General features: G+C 38.1%; 2 protein-coding genes across 7 annotated transcripts; both read right to left on the bottom strand.

The window, feature by feature from the left end:
• Positions 1-230: 230 nt before the first annotated feature.
• LOC306855638 (SPRY domain-containing SOCS box protein 3-like) lies at positions 231-6,995 on the bottom strand. 6 transcript variants are annotated; one of them, XM_079394418.1, is made up of 7 exons: positions 6,841-6,995; positions 5,428-5,578; positions 4,076-4,253; positions 3,804-3,991; positions 3,280-3,382; positions 3,052-3,177; positions 231-1,827 (listed from the first exon to the last, which is right to left on the bottom strand). In XM_079394418.1, exons 2-7 carry the CDS (start codon positions 5,551-5,553, stop codon positions 1,472-1,474), a joined length of 1,077 nt encoding a protein of 358 aa, XP_079250544.1. In that variant the 5' UTR covers positions 5,554-5,578; positions 6,841-6,995; the 3' UTR covers positions 231-1,471. The 6 variants fall into 6 exon arrangements, with proteins under 6 accessions (XP_079250544.1, XP_079250546.1, XP_079250545.1 ...); XM_079394420.1 differs by having other exon boundaries at positions 4,076-4,248; XM_079394419.1 differs by having other exon boundaries at positions 5,428-5,572; positions 6,841-6,985.
• Positions 6,996-9,829: 2,834 nt separating this feature from the next.
• On the bottom strand, positions 9,830-15,182 carry LOC306850718 (V-type proton ATPase 16 kDa proteolipid subunit c-like). The gene is made up of 3 exons (XM_079386543.1): positions 14,863-15,182; positions 11,565-11,748; positions 9,830-10,956 (listed from the first exon to the last, which is right to left on the bottom strand). Exons 1-3 carry the CDS (start codon positions 14,933-14,935, stop codon positions 10,749-10,751), a joined length of 465 nt encoding a protein of 154 aa, XP_079242669.1. The 5' UTR covers positions 14,936-15,182; the 3' UTR covers positions 9,830-10,748.
• Positions 15,183-17,959: the final 2,777 nt, after the last annotated feature.

Below are 17,959 nucleotides of genomic sequence, written 5' to 3'. Positions count from 1 at the left end.
CTCACAAGTGCGACGATCTGTTTGTCTACTGTATGCATCTATAACATAATTAATAACATTGATTTGAAGGAATATCTCAGACGTTTTCCACTTGATTATTAAACCGTCCAGCTACAAACTTCATTATGCAACAATCTGTCAGTAAACAATTAGAAATTCATCATCTAAAAGCTGTAATATGAAGGAAAATGTATTTGACTTGTGTATTAAGTGCAACTATATCAATGATTGATGTTTGGAAACCTTTATTAAGATCTCAAAAAGAACAACAAACAAAAACATTCAGCCCCTTTTTTAATGCATATATAATTTGCCTTATTTTTTTCTTGACTCATATAAAAGGCCATGCTTAATGTATAGTGTAGAAGCGATAAGAGACATAAGAGAGAGGACAGAGGGTGAATGAGCGCTTATGACATACAATACGCTTAGAACACAACATAGGGACCTGTATATATTTCTACATACAATAAGCGCAAAAAGTGCTTTATGCATAACAAAAACATGACTTGCTTTTTTTTTAAACAATGAATTACGAAATCTGCAACATAAACCCCTTATGAATTCAATATGAACCTCACATAGAGATGTTGCACAGATTGAACACTGAATCAACCTCCACTTCACTTTACGCATCAGTCAGTTCGACAACTGCATCAAGGTATTTCCAGAGAAACAGAACTTCTATGGAAATACTGTTCAGATACACAAACACACTTTGAGTAATAACTAGGACCCAAAGTAATTCCTAGAGACAAGAACTGTCAAAATACACAGGCATTTTCCTCACCATTTCAACATAATGGTATTTAAAACACATTTATGCAGACGATATTCATCATGATGTCACTGTTGTGTTAGTAAGTCCAAGTTGCTTGATAAAATAAGACTAGAGTAAAAACATACAATGATTGTTCAAACATAGAGAGAGAACAGACCTTGACACTCCAAATATGCATTACTTCAGAGGAGATCAGGTAAGTTGTTCTGCCCCCAAATGACAGCAGTAATGGAGAAATGTACAATTCGCTCAAGGTGTATTGTTTGTGTTTATTTTGTGAATGTAAACAGTGTGAGTGTTTGTCTGTGCCTCAGATGGTGGCATGTTATTGTTCCCATCACAACAGGTTCACCAGGTTCATATCTTGCTTTTGTCTGAAGAACGGATGGTTTTCATCCACTGGGAATTCACAATATCATAAAATCTGACTACGAATACTGTAATATATTTACAAATTTCACCTGATGTTGCAAACTACCTTTAGAGCCTTGAAAGATGAATATTTACCAGCGATGCAACTAGTAAAACAGGCTTGACTGACCTTGAATTTACTCACCCAGCCCTATTATCCACCGCTGTGATTGACAGCACAAGTCCAGTGTTTATATATCTTTTGTTTTTTTTTTTTTATTTGTGGAGACATTTTCTGATGTGTGCGTAATGGTGCATAATGGATGTGCACACGCAGCCTCAGGTCCAGCGGCAACGTTTCCGCTGGCAGGCCTCGGGGTCTGAGGAGCAGCCTTCAGAGTCACTGCCCGAGGAGGGTCCTGGCGAGGTGTGTGTGTTCGAGTGCGTGTGTGTATGATCCAGGCTTAGCACCCATCCCAGCTTGGAGTGAAGAAGGTGTCTGAGGCCCGGCGGCAGGGGCAGGACTCGGAGGGCATCGACTCCAGACGGGAGCAGCTTGCGGAGCCGTGAGCAACACAGGTACTGTAGGGAGGTGGGAGCGGAGACCGAGCGAATCACCTTCATGCTGCTTTTGGCCGCGGTGGAGCACGCCATCGGAAAAACACGCTTATTCTTCATCTCTGTAGCTGCTACACCTGCCACACACACAATAGACAGGTTAAATGGTATTAAATGAGTGTTTTAACAGTGATAAACCTGCTCTCCAGCTGTGTGATTGTTCTTTAGCGCCTGTTCTCTAAAAACTAGGTATGCGCAATTACAGATTTTTACACAGGACAAGTCGGTGGGTTGTTTGAGTAACCTTGATTATACAAGGCTATAACTAGTAGTTACTAGTTATAGGCTATAACTAGTAGTTACTAGTTATAGCCTTGTATAATCACGTTCACCAGACATGGATAGGACGTCTCTTATAGATATAGTGGTGCGAAGCACAACCTAACTAGGTAACAAGGTAACTGACAAATATCAAAATAAATAAGTGAAATAACTGTAAACATAGTTGTTACAAAAAAATATATATTTTATGCACGTTAACAGAAATATTGCTTATAGCAAAATAACCAAAAATAACTGTCTGGAAATTTGTTGAATTTTACAAAAATTGACATTTTCTGCAGTGAATTTACAAAAAGTTACAAAATATGGCACTTTTTTTGTGATGGCTGTGGCAGGGGAGTTTTAAAGGCAGTGACTTTCCAACAATGACTGTATGATTTTGAGATCCATCTTTTCACATTGAGGGTAACTGAGGGACTCATATGCAACTATTACAGAAAGTTCAAACGCTCACTGATGCTTCAGAAGGAAAAACCATGCATTAAGAGCCAGGGGGTGAAATTTTTTTGAATTTGAAGAACTTAATTTGTCTTCTGGGAAACATGCAAGTATCCTCTGTAGCTTCTGAAGGGAAGTACTAAATTAAAAAATATGATATTTAGGCAAAATAAGAAAAATGTACACATCTTCATTCTGTTCAAAAGTTTTCACTCCTGAACCGTCTCTTAATGCATCGCATTTTCCTTCTGGAAAATAAACAATAACATACATTTTGTATGATCCCTTTCATTTTGGTAAAATAATTAACATTTTACAGATTCTGCAAGGTGTATGTAAACTTTTGACTTACAACTCACACACACACAAACACACAATAATAAGAAAAATAAGTCTCTTACAGTCAATAATTACATGTCAAAAGCATGTTTGTCTGGTTACTCAAAAACATTCCTTTTACAAGAACATAAATGTTCATGTTATCTTTCAGTTGCTAGAGAGAAACTGACACTTAAAAATGTGTATTACATTTCAAAATCAACAAAGATAAGATCGCAGCTGAAAGGAGTTTGTCATCTTACCGATGCACTTGCGGTTTTTGTAGAAGGTGAGGGTGCCGTGCCAAGTGTCCAAGTGAACACCAATAATTGAACCCTGTCCGAAACGTGATGAAAAGCTCACTTTATCACCGTTATGATGTAACAGACCTGAGAAAAACACAAACACACATTACATTAAAAAGATTCCTTACACACCATGCTTACATGTAAAGTATAGGTGTCTGTGTTTGCGAACTGAACCCGTTTCACCTGTATATGACAGACCCCAGCTGTCTTCATCTTTACCCAGCAGGCTGCAGAATGCGTGTCTATATTTATCCAGACTCACATCTGATGTGCCAATACCAACCATCTACATAAACGCACAGAGAATTCAACCGTTAAGTTTAAACAAGCCCACAGTCTTCAGTGTCACACGACCCTTCAGAAATCATTCTAATATGCTGACTTTGTTCCCAAGAAACATTTCTTATTATCAATGTAGAAAACAGTCCAGTGCTGCTTTTGAACTGCTGTGTACATTTTCAAGAAGTAAGCAAAACTACACATTGCAATGTGGCTCACATCTTGGAAATCTCAACTGATTCAGCAACTCTCATCCTTATTAGCTGACAGTCTGCTGAATCAGCTATGTGCTAAGTTTTTTATTTTTTTACCTTTTTATACAAAATGCCCTAAATAAGCAGACTGCCCCCCATTCACAAATACCATACTAAATATCACTACCTCACTATACATGCATAAAGACACACATCTGCACTTTTGTTTCTCACCATGTCTGTGCCGTAGACAGGGGAAGTCATTTTAATCTCCCAGAAGTGCTGTCCCTCTGAGAGTTCTTTGGAGCCGCGAATGGCTGCCGTTCCACAGCTATACTCCGAGTGGAAGCTCACTTTCCTGTTCTCACAGCTCAGCAGCGTGGCAGACGACCGGCTGCCCTCATCCCACACCCAGTCAAAATCTGACAAGTAAACAGCCAGCAAGTTTAATCGCATTAAGCATGATCAAGGTAAGACTAATGTATTAATGTTGTATGTGTCACCACCTTGGTCATCTTCTCCACAGTGGCAGTCTCGCAAGTGTGTGTAACCCCGGAGTCGTGGATTACAGCTGAGCTCCATCTGTGAATCACAGCTGCAGTATGACTCTCCCGTCACAGGCACTGCGCTCGGAACCGCCGGAACAATGGCTGGATACTCGGCTTCAGAATCAGAGTCACTGTACTGCAAGACACAAGCGTGCAGATTCAGATCTGACATAGTTTAGGTTCTTTTTGTCTGGCAGTTATGCTTTTTTGAACTGAAACGACTTCTGTGATGTTCAGCACTTCAGACAAAAGGCCTTCACACACTAAAAATTAAAGGACTAGTTAATCTAAAATGTAGATAAATTTGTTCCTTTATCCAAACAGATTTGGAGAAATTTAGCATTACATTACTTGCTCCCCACTGAATGCTCTGCAATGAAGGGGTGACATCAGAATGAGAGTCCAAACAGCTGATAAACACATCACAATAATCCACAAGACTCCTGTGCATCATTTAATGTCTTGTGAAGTGAAAGGCTACGTGTTTGTAAGGAACCACAATTCATCATCAAGATGTTTTTAACTTCAAACTGTTGTTTCTGGCTAAAATATGAGTCCTCTATCCATAATATTACTTTCTCCAGTTAAAAAGTCATTAACTGAATCAGTAAAGAAATATGCACAGATCAAGCACTGTTTACAAGAGAAAACAGTCCAGAACAGTTCTAAATATGTCAGTGGACTTTGATGTGAGAGGAGAACAGGGGACGGATATTTTTACTGGAGGAAGCATTATTATGGATTATGGACCATTATTATGGATTATTTTGGACAGAAGCGATGGTTTAAACCATTGGTCTCAATCTCAATTCCTGGAGGGCTACAGCTCTGCACAGTTTAGCTCCAACCCTAATCAAACACACCTGATCCAGCTAATCAAGCTTTTTAGGATCACTAGAAACGTCCAAGCAGGCATGATTTGGAGCTGGTTGGAGCTAAACTGTGCAGAGCTGCGGCCCTCCAGGAATTGAGTTTGAGACCACTGGTTTAAAGCTAAAAAGTCCTTGATGATTCCTATAAACTTGCAGCTTTTCACTTCACAAGGCATTAATTGATAGACTGGAGTTGTGTGGATTATTGTGATGTTTTTATCTCGTTCTGACGGCACCCATGCACTGCAGAGGATCCACTGATGAGCAAGTGCTGCAAAGCTAAGTTTCTCCAATTCTGTTCTGATGAAGAAACAAACTCATCTAGATCTTGGATGGCCTGAGGGCGAGTACATTTTCAGCAAATCTTCAAATTTGGGTGAATTATATTCCTTTGATTGCTGCCACATCTACAGGCCTTTCCACATCATCCACACCCACCTGCTGGCGATCATAACCCCACTCGTCATTCTCGGAGGCAAGCACCAGCGCTCTTGCATCTGCATCCCGTCGGATTCCACTCCATACGTACCTCCACGCCCTACTGTTTCTGCTCCGCCTCGACATGCCAACCAGGAGCCAACCTCTGCACCTTTCAATCATAGAAAGAACAGTTGCTTGTTATAGAGCGTAAACCGAGAGAACAGACAGTCCTACTGGAAACACACTGTCAAGTCAAATTCATTGGAACAGCATTTTCAACAAGTTTCAAAGCAGCTTTACAGAAATATGACAGACATGTTACCCTGGACCACAAAAGCAGTCATAAGTAGCACAGGTATATTTGTAGCAATAGCCAACAATACGCTGTATGGGTCATTGTGAAGAAATTTCTTTTATGCTAAAAATCATTAGGATATTAAGTAAAGATCATGTTCCATGAAGATATTTTTTAAATTCCCTACCGTAAATGAATCAAAACTTAATTTTTGATTAGTAATATGCATTGCTATGAACTTCATTTGGACAACTTTAAAGGTGATTTTCTCAATATTTAGATTAATTTTTTCTGCACCCTCAGATTCCAGATTTTCAAATAGTTGTATCTCAGCCAAATACTGTCCTATCCTAACAAACCATACATCAATGGAAAGTTTATTTATGATGATGTATAAATGTCAATTTTAAAAAAAAATGACCCTTATGACTGGTTTTGTGGTCCAGGGTCACAAATAATAACTGTTACTTCAGAGATCTTCCAGTAATCACCATAAAAATGATGTGCGTGTTATACCAAAATATTAGTTTGTCAGAAGCCATAAAGTTTTTGTGTCCCTACCACATGTGTTCTCCATTAAATCTTCAAATAGTTCATAAAGTGACAAACGGATTGTCTTATGTGCGTTTTATTGTAATCCCGTTGCTCGTGAAGCTAAACTTCCACTGTAGTGTTTTTCTCGCGCGAGATGTAAACACTATTAGCTGGCAACACGCTCAGTTTAATTGCCAGTGACATGCATTGAGTCATTTAATTACGCATAGGCAGTAATTTGAGAGCTAGCTGACATGTGGGTATATTGTAGCTCCTAAAGATAGATTCCGGAAAATACACAACATGTTCTCTTTGCTAACTTAGGCCTCGCAGAAAGTGGTCAGCGAGAGCCAGGCACCTTGCAAGTCTGTATAGATGAAGTCTAATTCGCTTACAGAAGAGCAGATCGCCTGCAATCATACTAATACTATCGAATACTACTTGGATTTCAATATTATCCCAGCCCATATGATAATAATAGTAAGACAGTGCAACAGGCTTCGTCTTATATACATGATCTTGGCGCTAACGGTGGCTCGCGGACTTAGCATGCGCTACATCCTGCCTGCTGCATTCACTCGGATTAGCACAAGCAAACTTACCTGTCTTTCAAGGGCACCACTGCGATCGCTGGGGTCTCGTGTACCTGAAGGTTTTAATATGACACTGTAATGTATGTATCTGTAAAGCAATCGGATTCTGTCCACCAGCTAACTGTCACACTTTACCGTGACCTACTTTCACGACAGACGTAAACAATGCTTTAACAAGTCCCGCCCCCTCGGTTCAAACTCAATTGGGCAAAAATTCCAAGTAGGCGGGGTTTATTTTCTATCTTGCGTTACTACAGGTCTAAACAGCTGTCACTTAAATGTCAAACTCGTCCCAAAACTGAAAGCTAAACCCCTTTTCTGACGTTCACGCTTCCCCATCCAGACAAGTGTAGCGACAGCATATTGAGGCAGATGTTAAACTGTCATTATTAATTAACTCGATTACTTTTGGGCTGTTTGATTAAGAGTTCTGCATGTTCTGTTTTAGAACTCTTCAACCGAACAGACTATTTCAGAATGTTCTGTTTTAGAACAATCTGTTACTGTTTCAACTTTGTTCATACCTACAAAAGTTAGATTTTGTTCATAAATCTTGATTAAGATCGATATTTTGTTAGGCCTATGTGTCATGTCTGTTTGGATTTAGCTTCAATTCAAAACAAATAATAATAATAATAATTTTGTTGTTGCTGCTTTGTTTTATTAAAAATAAAAAAAAAAGCCTATTTTAGGACAATTAGGCTTCTAGTCTTTTCTGGTTATAATATTTCTGTATAACATAATTTCCCAAAAGTACATTTTAATTACTGTAATGCAAAAACATGATTTATGTCTGCTTAATTGGACATTATATTAAATAACTTATGTAAAAATCAAAAGTTGTAATTCCCAGTCCATTATGAGACTTTTTGTGCTTGATTTTCATTAAGATGTCACTGCAAAATAAATAAATAAATAAAACAGACCTTATAGATCATATTTTTAAACTAAATATAATTGTCTTTGAATTGCTATCCCAGACATATAATATTCTAAAATATTTGCAAGTTAGACACTGGGTCAAAGAGATCATTCCAACATTATTGCCGTTTGAAAATGTTATGTTTAACAAGATTGTGTCCTCTCTGAGAGGTATTGCTTCTGTAGGATATAGTAGGCCACATTATCAAACCATTTTAAGCCATTTGACAAAGTAGTCTTGAAGCAGAGATGGGAGGGAGATGTTGACTGCACATATGATCCAGTAGAGTGGGACTGTATCATGGAAAGAATGCAGACTACTTTAATATCAACCAAACATAGACAAATCCAATTTAATATTCTGCATCGAACATATTACACTCCTCAAAAACTCCACGTTACACACTACTATACCTTCCAATGTCAAAGGTGTAAAACATCTGAAGGCAATTTACTTCATATGCTTTGGAATTGTCCTGTATTGAAGGATTTTTGGGAATATATCATTGATATATCTTTGAAGGTTATAGGTATCCCAATCAGATCCTAGAGTTTGGATATTAGGGGATACTGAATTATTAGATTCGTCTCATCATAAAAAAGTATTTCATACTTTTGGCTGGTATGGCTGGGAAAAAATGTATATTAGTTGATTGGAAGTCAACTCATTATCCATCTAGAAAACATTGGATCAACGAACTCATTTCATATTGCACCCCTGAGAAAATTCTTCTCAATGTTAGGAAATCACCAGAAACTTTTGGAAAAATTTGGGGCTCTTTTTTGGAGCGTTTACCTTCTCTTATTGCAAAATAATTGCAAGAATGTACATTACTTTTAGACTTTTGGATTTGATTTTTTATTAATAATTAAGACAGCTAAATAGATTATTTCTGAGTTGTGTTTTTCTTTTCTTTTTCTTCTTAGTTTTGCATTTGTTAAAGAAAAATGATGTTTGTAATGTTAATACAAGACATGTTTTGTTTTCTCATATCTGAAAATAAAACTATAATTTATATATATATATATATATATATATAATTTGTGGCAATCACTCATAATCACAGTAGGCTATGATATGTTGCTGTTATAATCAAATTCAGAAATTTTCATTTGTACAAAGAATTAGACAAATTGTATATCCTGTTGCTGATGTGATATAATAAACTAACTGTAAATTAGCTAGCAGAGTCACTTTGTATTACAGATGGGGCAATTACTCCGTTTCTGGAAGTGATGTGCAGTAAGAGGCCTGGAAATGAATGAGCTAAATGACAAAAGTAAAGTAAAGTAAGTAAAGTAAATGAAGGAGCGCTGCTCTATAGCGCCCCCTTCCACCTGACTGCAGCAACGCGGACCGCAATGAAGTTTGGTTGAGGCTGCAATGCAGTGATTCAGACAACCAGATGGTAACCTGTGGATTAATCCCTCATGTTGCAGTCTATTCGACTCTCCGTGATGTGAGAGCATCTTGATTATTAAATGTATGGTTGCAGTTCCTGAATATATTTTAGTGAGACACTCCTCAGAAATGATTTGTTCATATTAAGTGAAGTGAAGTGACATTCAGCCAAGTATGGTGACCCATACTCGGAATTCGTGCTCTGCATTTAACCCATCCAACATGCACACACACAGCAGTGAACACACACACACCGTGAACACACACCCGGAACAGTGGGCAGCCATTTTATGCTGCAGCGCCCGGGGAGCAGTTGGGGGTTCGGTGCCTTGCTCAAGGGCACCTCAGTCGTGGTATTGAGGGTGGAGAGAGCGCTGGACATTCACTCCCCACACCTACAATCCCTGCCGGCCGGAGACTCGAACCCGCAACCTTCGGATTACAAGTCCGACTCTCTAACCATTAGGCCACGACTTCCCAGTAATAGATGAATTTGCATACTTGGAATTCATAATAGGCTGTAATTTGTGCACATTAAATTGAAGGACATACTATGTTACAGTCCAAGGATTGGCAAGCATTTTGAACATCTGCAGTATTTTTCCATTATCACATCTGCAGTATTTTTCCATTATCACATCACGTGTGTGTTTGAATAAAAAGGAAATTGAAATTAGGTTGAGGAAGTTTTATTCGGAAACTGGACAAGCTGCGCTGGTGTTCACCCATGAATGGAACCAGAAACAGTATCAACTACAGGTAAAACGCTACACGTCTGAAGAATGTCATGTTAAGAGTTAAAACACACACTCGCAGGCACATGTGTGCATCCATTCGTTTCACACACACTTAGTAAACTTGCACATTAATATCTTGATTAAGACAACGGTCTCAATGGCAATCAATGATTACATACCCAAAGAAACTCCACAAATTTCCCACAGTGCAATTCACCTACCTATACATATGTATATATATATATATATATATTTCTCATATACACACACACACTCATGTATTTAGATAAACATTATTTCAATAAAGACTTTGATCCATTTAACTGTTTAATGAACATCTCAAAATCTTCATAAATAATCAGAAGAAACAGAAACAAAAAAAACAAACAGTAATAATTCCATATTTTTTTACACTTAGGTCCTCAACATCAGAGTTTAAATTTGAATGGTCCCAAAAGTGAGAAAGCTAAACGACGGCTGATTTGTTCTTCAAATGAGAATAAAATGATGACAAAATAAAAGGAGGCTGACAAACAAGTGTAACATAGGAGAAAGACGGCATCTATTTAAACACACACACACACACACACACAGGACGAGAGCAACAGCTACACAGCGCATTTACAGGGGAAAACTCACATCAGGCTACTATACACAGAGAGGAAGTTCAATCAAACATTCACTTGCAAACAGCACACTCACGGTACACGCATGCACGCAAAAAATCCTCTCTCATCGTTTCGGGTGGTGAAATTACTCAATGTGTATCATTAGGAGGATGTTTGTGTTGGTGCTTGTGTGTGTGTGTCTGTGTGCGTGGTCGATGGTTGTTCATGTGTAAGAGATGATAAGAGCGATTAACCCTTGGTGGACAGGATAAGAGCAACAATTAGCCCGTAGAGCCCCAGAACCTCAGCAAAAATGAGGATAAGGATCATCCCCACGAACAGGCGAGGTTGCTGGGCTGTGCCCCTCACTCCTGCGTCTCCCACGATACCAATGGCGAAGCCAGCTGCGAGACCACTCAGACCCACGCTCAGCCCGGCACCCAGGTGCAGGAAGCTCCTAAACACAGAACACGCATAGTGTTAACATCTTTTTTATAACAACATTTGTTACAATAAGAAGACAATATAATAGACAACAATTGAGGTAAATATATAAATAATAATTACATAAAGTAATATTAGTAACAACAATTTACAAAAAGAACATTACCATTAAACCTCCATATACAGACACTGTAACAGTCTTTATATATTCTCATATAAAGTATGTGTATATATCATATTATATATGTTATATCTATCTCTTTTTTAAAAGAGTTCCTCAATATTTTATTTGTAAAAAATTATGAAGACAATAAAATGCACACTATAATAGGAATTCTTTCATTACAACGAAATATATAAAAAACAAAAATACTATTAATAATAACAAAAATAATAGGACCATGTACATACATACACACTATATACATATAAACTCTAATATAGTGTTATATCTAGATTAGTCATATCATATCAAACAGCTAATATGGTCAGCTATTTAAATAACATTTCTCAGCCACCAATAAAATGTGTGCTATTTTTTTTCTCTTTTTATGAGGAAGCTGAGAGTGACTTGCAGGAAAATCCTAAGCAGAAAAGACTCAAGCGAAGGGCATGACTCACTTGTAGAGCGTGATGTCGGGAGACATGTTGTTGGCAATAAGTACGGCCACCACCAGGCCATAGATGGCAATGATACCCGCCATGACCACGGGAATAATGGACTTCATGATCAGCTCCGGCCGCATCACTGACATGGCAGCAATGCCTGTGCCACTCTTGGCCGTCCCATATGCAGCACCCAATGCTAAAGAGAAAGAAAATGGTAATTAACATGTGCAGGGAGACAAAGAGAGTGAGAACGAGTACTTATAATGGGTAAAGTTTAATGGATACAGGACAAGGCACATGTTGTAGGTTTAAACAAATACCCAACTAATGAACAGCATTCTAACACATGTGTCTTAAAAACCAACCCCCCAAATACAAACCAGCAGTTCCAGGAATACTTTGTAAAATTTTTAAGGCGAGACACAACAGACAAAACCATAATTTTGAGATTTTGCTTCCATATCCATATCTAGTGGAAAGAAAACATCCAAAAATACACACGCAAGATTTTATTTTATTACACTTTACCATCTTTAAATGTCAATTGCATTACATACTGCATACTTAATGGCCGTTTTCTCAAAATGTTTTTTTTCTCCTGGACTGAACCAGAAATCTCCACTTCAGTAGCACTTATACACCAAAATTTTGTTTTATTCCTATCTATATTTTGACGGTTTTTACAGAGGAGGTGTTTATAGGTCATCCACATGAGTTATATACATTTGTTCCTAATTTTCTTTTCCTGATGTTGACAGTATTTTCTGAAAAGAGTTATTCAAATGCCTACTGTATAACCTTGTATAATTTTGCATCTGGCTTTATCCAATGTTCAGGAAATGTATTCAAATCCAGCCAATCAAACCACTGACTTGCACAGTACTTTTGACCTACTATGGAAGTCAATGGCTACAGTCAACTGTGTGGTTACCAACATTCTTCAAAATTTCACCTTTTGTGCTCAACAGGGTTTGGAACAGGAGTAAATGATGACAGAACTGTCATGTTTGGTGAACTGTCCCATTAATTATATAATAAATACAACATTTCAGAAAACTTAATGTCTGCTTTAAAAGATCTGCTGTCTCCTTTTGTATGAGGAGCCGATCACACAGATCTACTCTCTGAGTATGTCCTGTGTTCATCTATAACGGTTTGGTTCGGCTCAACTACTCAATCAGACATCAGAAGACTACAACTGACAGTCAGGACAGCTGAGAAGATTATTGGTGCCCCCCTGCCCAACCTCCAAGATCTTTACATCTCCAGAGTGAGGAAAAGGGCTGGTAAAATCACTCTGGACCCCTCACACCCTCAGCACACTTCTTCTTTGAACTGCTGCCCTCTGGCCGGCGCAGAACAGCCAGACACAAGATCAGTTTTATCCCCCTGGCCATATCCCACCTGAACAAAACATAACAAACCTCACGACTGCACATCTGTAAATATCTCAGCGAAACTTTCATCTGTAAATACCACATATGCACATTCACAATTTTGTCTTTTCTCAATATTGTATTACGATATTCTTATTTGTAATTTATTGTCTCTTCTCTTTATTATTAGTGCTTCTATTACCTTAAATTACATGCATGTCTGCACTATGCTCCTGAGACCCTGCCGCCTCATACGAGGACATTATATTTTAGTGAATTTCTCTGAGACTAAACATGCCACAGTTTGAAGTCTGGATGTCCTGTACAGAGCACATTGGGCTTTTCAGGGATACCAAATGATTGGATGTTTCACCACGACCACTCCCTCTCCTTAGTCTTCAAAAATGTCTGAAATTAATTTAGTGACACTCTTATGGAAATATGATCATATTTTGTAATTATCATTTAAATCGGTCTAATTTTTAAACTTTGTCATAAATCAACGTCTCAGGAAAATCTTATGGGGTTTCAAATCAAAATATGACCTGTTACGAAACAGGATATTGATTTCAGACATGTCCTCATATGAAGACATCGGGACTAAAAGCATGTCTATTACACATTTTGGGAGACATAACAAATGAATAGGAAAGAAATTATATTTCAGTATTCTATGAAATTTGATATATTATTATGAAAATCTTGTCAATTATTACTCCCATTATTACACTTCTTTTTTTCATTACATGTTGCCCAAAAAACACATTAATATGCAAATTAATTTAGTTTATAGATACATTGTATATGATGAGAAAACCTGTTTATGGCCATTGTACACACATTTTGCAGAAATAAAAATTTAACATTCTGTTATACCATAGTTAAAAATATTCTTTATACAAAGTTTGATAAAAAAAAAAAAATTGATTTAAAAAAAATCTTATTTTTTTTGGCCTATGCATGTTCATTCATGTCTTTTTATTATTATTTTTTTAAGAAATTTAGTTGACATAGCATAACTTACGAATGAAATATATATTTATTTTTATGCTCTGAACAATGTAATGACATAAAAATAAAAAAAATCCCCCGGGTCCCAGGAGGCTCTCTGTTCTGGAAGCTCCTGACACCGAGACTAATTCCTTATGTGTGTAAACACGCTCTGCAATAACACTCTTTCTGATTCTGAACCTATTCGCCTTTGGAGTCTCGCTTTAAAGACTTTAAACGGCAAGGTCAGCAAACACGGAGACAGAAGCCAGCTGCTCTCCGTCACATGACTACAGAAGCGAGTCCCTTTCGTTTGTAGGAAGCGAGCGAGGAGTTGCGTCAAATGTATTTGGATCTGGACTGAGCACGACGCGCTGAGACGGCACTTAAAAATATAATAACCCCCAAGAGCAATGGCTGTGGTTTGAGTAACGTTACAGACAGAGATAAACACTTAAACTGACAAGGACGTTTTCGTCTGGGCGTGTAGTTGGTGTTTTAAAAACGGGCTGTCGCATTAGATAAGAGCAAACCTGTTTATGTTAATTAAGTAATGCATTTCGTCCCGAGCTGAAGAAAATCAATGGCATTTAATCGGTCAGGCGACGCTACAGTTACAGTCAAGACTGTATATATATATTATAAGAAAATAGTGACAAGAACAACAACTAAACAAGAAAATCCTTCGTTCTTCAAATAAATAAATAACATCCTTGCGCACACATTAAAACAGGAGCTTGGGCTAAGACAGCGTCTTAAGTTTCAGTGAGCTGTAACAATGAAGGAAATAATGACACGAAATAAATAATTAATAGTCATTACGTCAACCGGGATGTCATGTGCTGTGATGGAGGCCTTCGCATCCAACCCGGGCTATACACCTAATAAAGCACTCAAAGTGACGGACAGCACTCAGTTTGAGGGTAAAACGAGGCGTCTCTTACCGCTGAACACCATCGCTGCTGAGGCACCCATCACTGCGAAGAAGGAGGCGTACAGGGGGCTCTCGGCGGACATTCTGCTCGCGCGTTGAGAAACCTAAAACTAAAGACAGAGAGGGAGGAAGGCTTCAGTCTAGGAGGTTTAGGCTCTAAAGGAGCTCTGTTTGAGGCTGACAGGTCTTGTAGGAGCAGGAGCGGAGCGCAGGAGACGGTCACGGATCCGACAGGAGCTTGATCGCCGGCAGAGAGTAGGAAAATGGCGAAACGGAGAGAGTCACATGATCAACTATGAGTGCAGGGTGCATTTCCGCTTCTCCATGGATGATTTATGAATGCGCAACGTGTTTCTTTCTACGATTTTGTAATGACTGACTGTCACGGGATCTCAGAGAGGATTTTCGACGTGTTGGTAGAATTGAATAAACGTTATTAGTTTTGTGTGAGCATTTGGTGATTTTGTCGCTTGAACGCCACCCCCCTGTTTTATTGGTGTTTTGGTTTGTTCCATTGCAGGCTTCCACTACGATCTTTGAATGCGTTCACAGATCAGATCAGAATACATAGACTTGCTGTTAACCAGTTGTTTATCTGGTAGAACTTGTTTCATTGTTCAAAAACCGACAGATGTTGGCCATATGGATAAGTTTAAATCTCTTTGCAAATAAAGATGTGAAAGTGCAGGATAAAACACATATTGGCTATTCTATTTTAAAAAAGCTCAAAATCCAAGTGCATCTCAGTGCATCTACTACAGCTGTTTGTAGACGTCCATTAATAAAAATAAAATAAAAAAAGGTTTACTGAAGCATTGAAATATCAATGAAATGTTGAAGAAACGTTATTTTTAACATTGTATGTTGTGTACATTGTCATGTGCTTGGTCTCATGACTTCTAGGCTTGGAGCTGGAGAGTCCAGAGGGGAAGTAACTTAATGTTACTCACTCTCAGGCACAGGCGTGGGCAGACAACTGTAATATTAAAACTTCTTAATTGTTCTGTAATGTGTGTCAACTTCCCTTTTAATTGTGTGATTTTTGATGTGAAGCTAAATACTGAAAGTTGCACTCCATGTATTTCTTCTTCTGCATGCTGGGTGCTGCTGACAGTCACCTGAGATCATACCACCTACATTTGACACAATAGCAGTTACTATAAAACAGATAAAGAAGAGTGAAGCACATCCGGGAAAGGACAATACTTGTCTTCTACTGTTTAACAAAAGGGTGCAAATTCAGTGTATGCACTATATATATATATAGATATTTCCAGATGCATAGTGGGGAAATATTTCTAGGAACAGTTTTCTGTCTATAATACAGTATTACATCTATAAAAAAATAACACACCAGTTTTCCAAATATTAAACTAGCTGTTTTGGAATTGATCTGAGTGTATTATAGGCTAGTAACATCAACCATGCAATAAACAAATGTAACTTGACATGAAAAAAACAAGTAAAAACTAAAGCTACACAAATACAATGGCATTTATAATTAAACTAGATAAACAGCTGATGTTATTCCAGTATGTGTGTGATTTGACTGAGGGAATCACATAAATCATATATGTTTAACAAGGTGTTTTAGGATGGCTGAGAGGATTAATGCACGTGGTGCCGTTGGATGTCGCTGTAATTCTTCATATTTGGTCTTTTTTATTGTCTACGTGGCACTCTCTCATCTGCTGTCCAATACTGCTCCCTATTGGTTATCTGTGTCCAGCATCGCTCAAACCCAACACAAGCACTTGACTGATGTGTAAATGTGTCTTCATTTTCGCTTGTCAGTCTCGTCCGGTGATGTTACGACCTCGGAGGGCTTGTTTGCTCACCTAATATTTACGGAGATGCAGTTATATTACGCATGTGTATTTTCTCAAAACAACTGTAGGGGGCACCCGGATTTGAACCGGGGACCTCTTGATCTGCAGTCAAATGCTCTACCACTGAGCTATACCCCCTAGCCGTGGTAAAACGTGATTTAGTGGCCCTGTATATATATATATATACACACACACACACACACACACACACACACACACACACACACACACACGCACACACGCACACGTGTTGGTTTTTGTGGTTTATGGGGACTCTCCATAGGCGTAATGGTTTTTATACTGAACAAACTGTGTGTGCTATTGCCCTACACCTAAACTTAGCCCTCACAGGAGACTTTGTGCATTGTTAGATTTTCCAAAAAACACAATTTAGTATGTTTTTTAAGCCTTTTGAATTACGGGGACATAAGCAGTGTCCTCATAAACCACCTTCATATTGTAATACCTCTGTCATACCCATGTCAAATTTGTGTCCTCATAAACCACATAAACATGCACACACACAAAATATTAATGTGATAGTTGCTCATAATGTAAAAATATATTTCCGTAGACTGATCATCAGTTTAATCCATTCATGACATGAATAATTCCACACAAAACGCAGTTTCATCCTCACAAAGGCTCTTTATTTTGAAAATCAGTAATTCATGAACATCCTTTGACAAAACACATGAATTTGATAACAGTGTCCATTACACTGGGATTTTGCAAACAGCTATTTGAAGAAATTCTACACAGAACAGAAAGATAATAGCCAGACATCCATAGATCTTGGGGTTTAGTGCTACTGTTTCAGCCTGTTTTGGGAAAAATATATTTGAAGACTGTCTTCTATATGAAAGGGAAGAAACAATAGTGTGGTGTAGGTTTTGTGTAAGCTGCTAATATGCTATGACAGTGTTTGTGGGACACAGAGATGGGTGAAGTCTCATCTTGTAAGTGTATCCTGCGTCCTCCAGGGAATTCACATCATGATCCCATTAACAGAGCTTCTTCCTGTAACAACATATGAGCACAATAACATGATCATCCGTGGTCACGCATAGAAAGAGGCCTAGTAATATTCTCATCATAACGTATTGTGTTATGTTTTTGCAGTAGGGCCTATGCCTATTTAAATAATAGGCTTCATAATTAATTTGCATTATTTAACCATAACCAAAATCCGCCTTTCTACGACACAAACAACACAAAGAATGCTATTTTTCTCGATGAAATGTAATAAAAACACAATTAGCTAGAGATCCATCGCCA

Source organism: Barbus barbus (assembly GCF_936440315.1).
Source record: "Barbus barbus genome assembly, chromosome: 3".
Lineage (NCBI taxonomy): Eukaryota > Metazoa > Chordata > Actinopteri > Cypriniformes > Cyprinidae > Barbus > Barbus barbus.
Note: the sequence above shows the minus strand (reverse complement) of the source record. Positions and strands in the feature narration are given on the sequence as shown.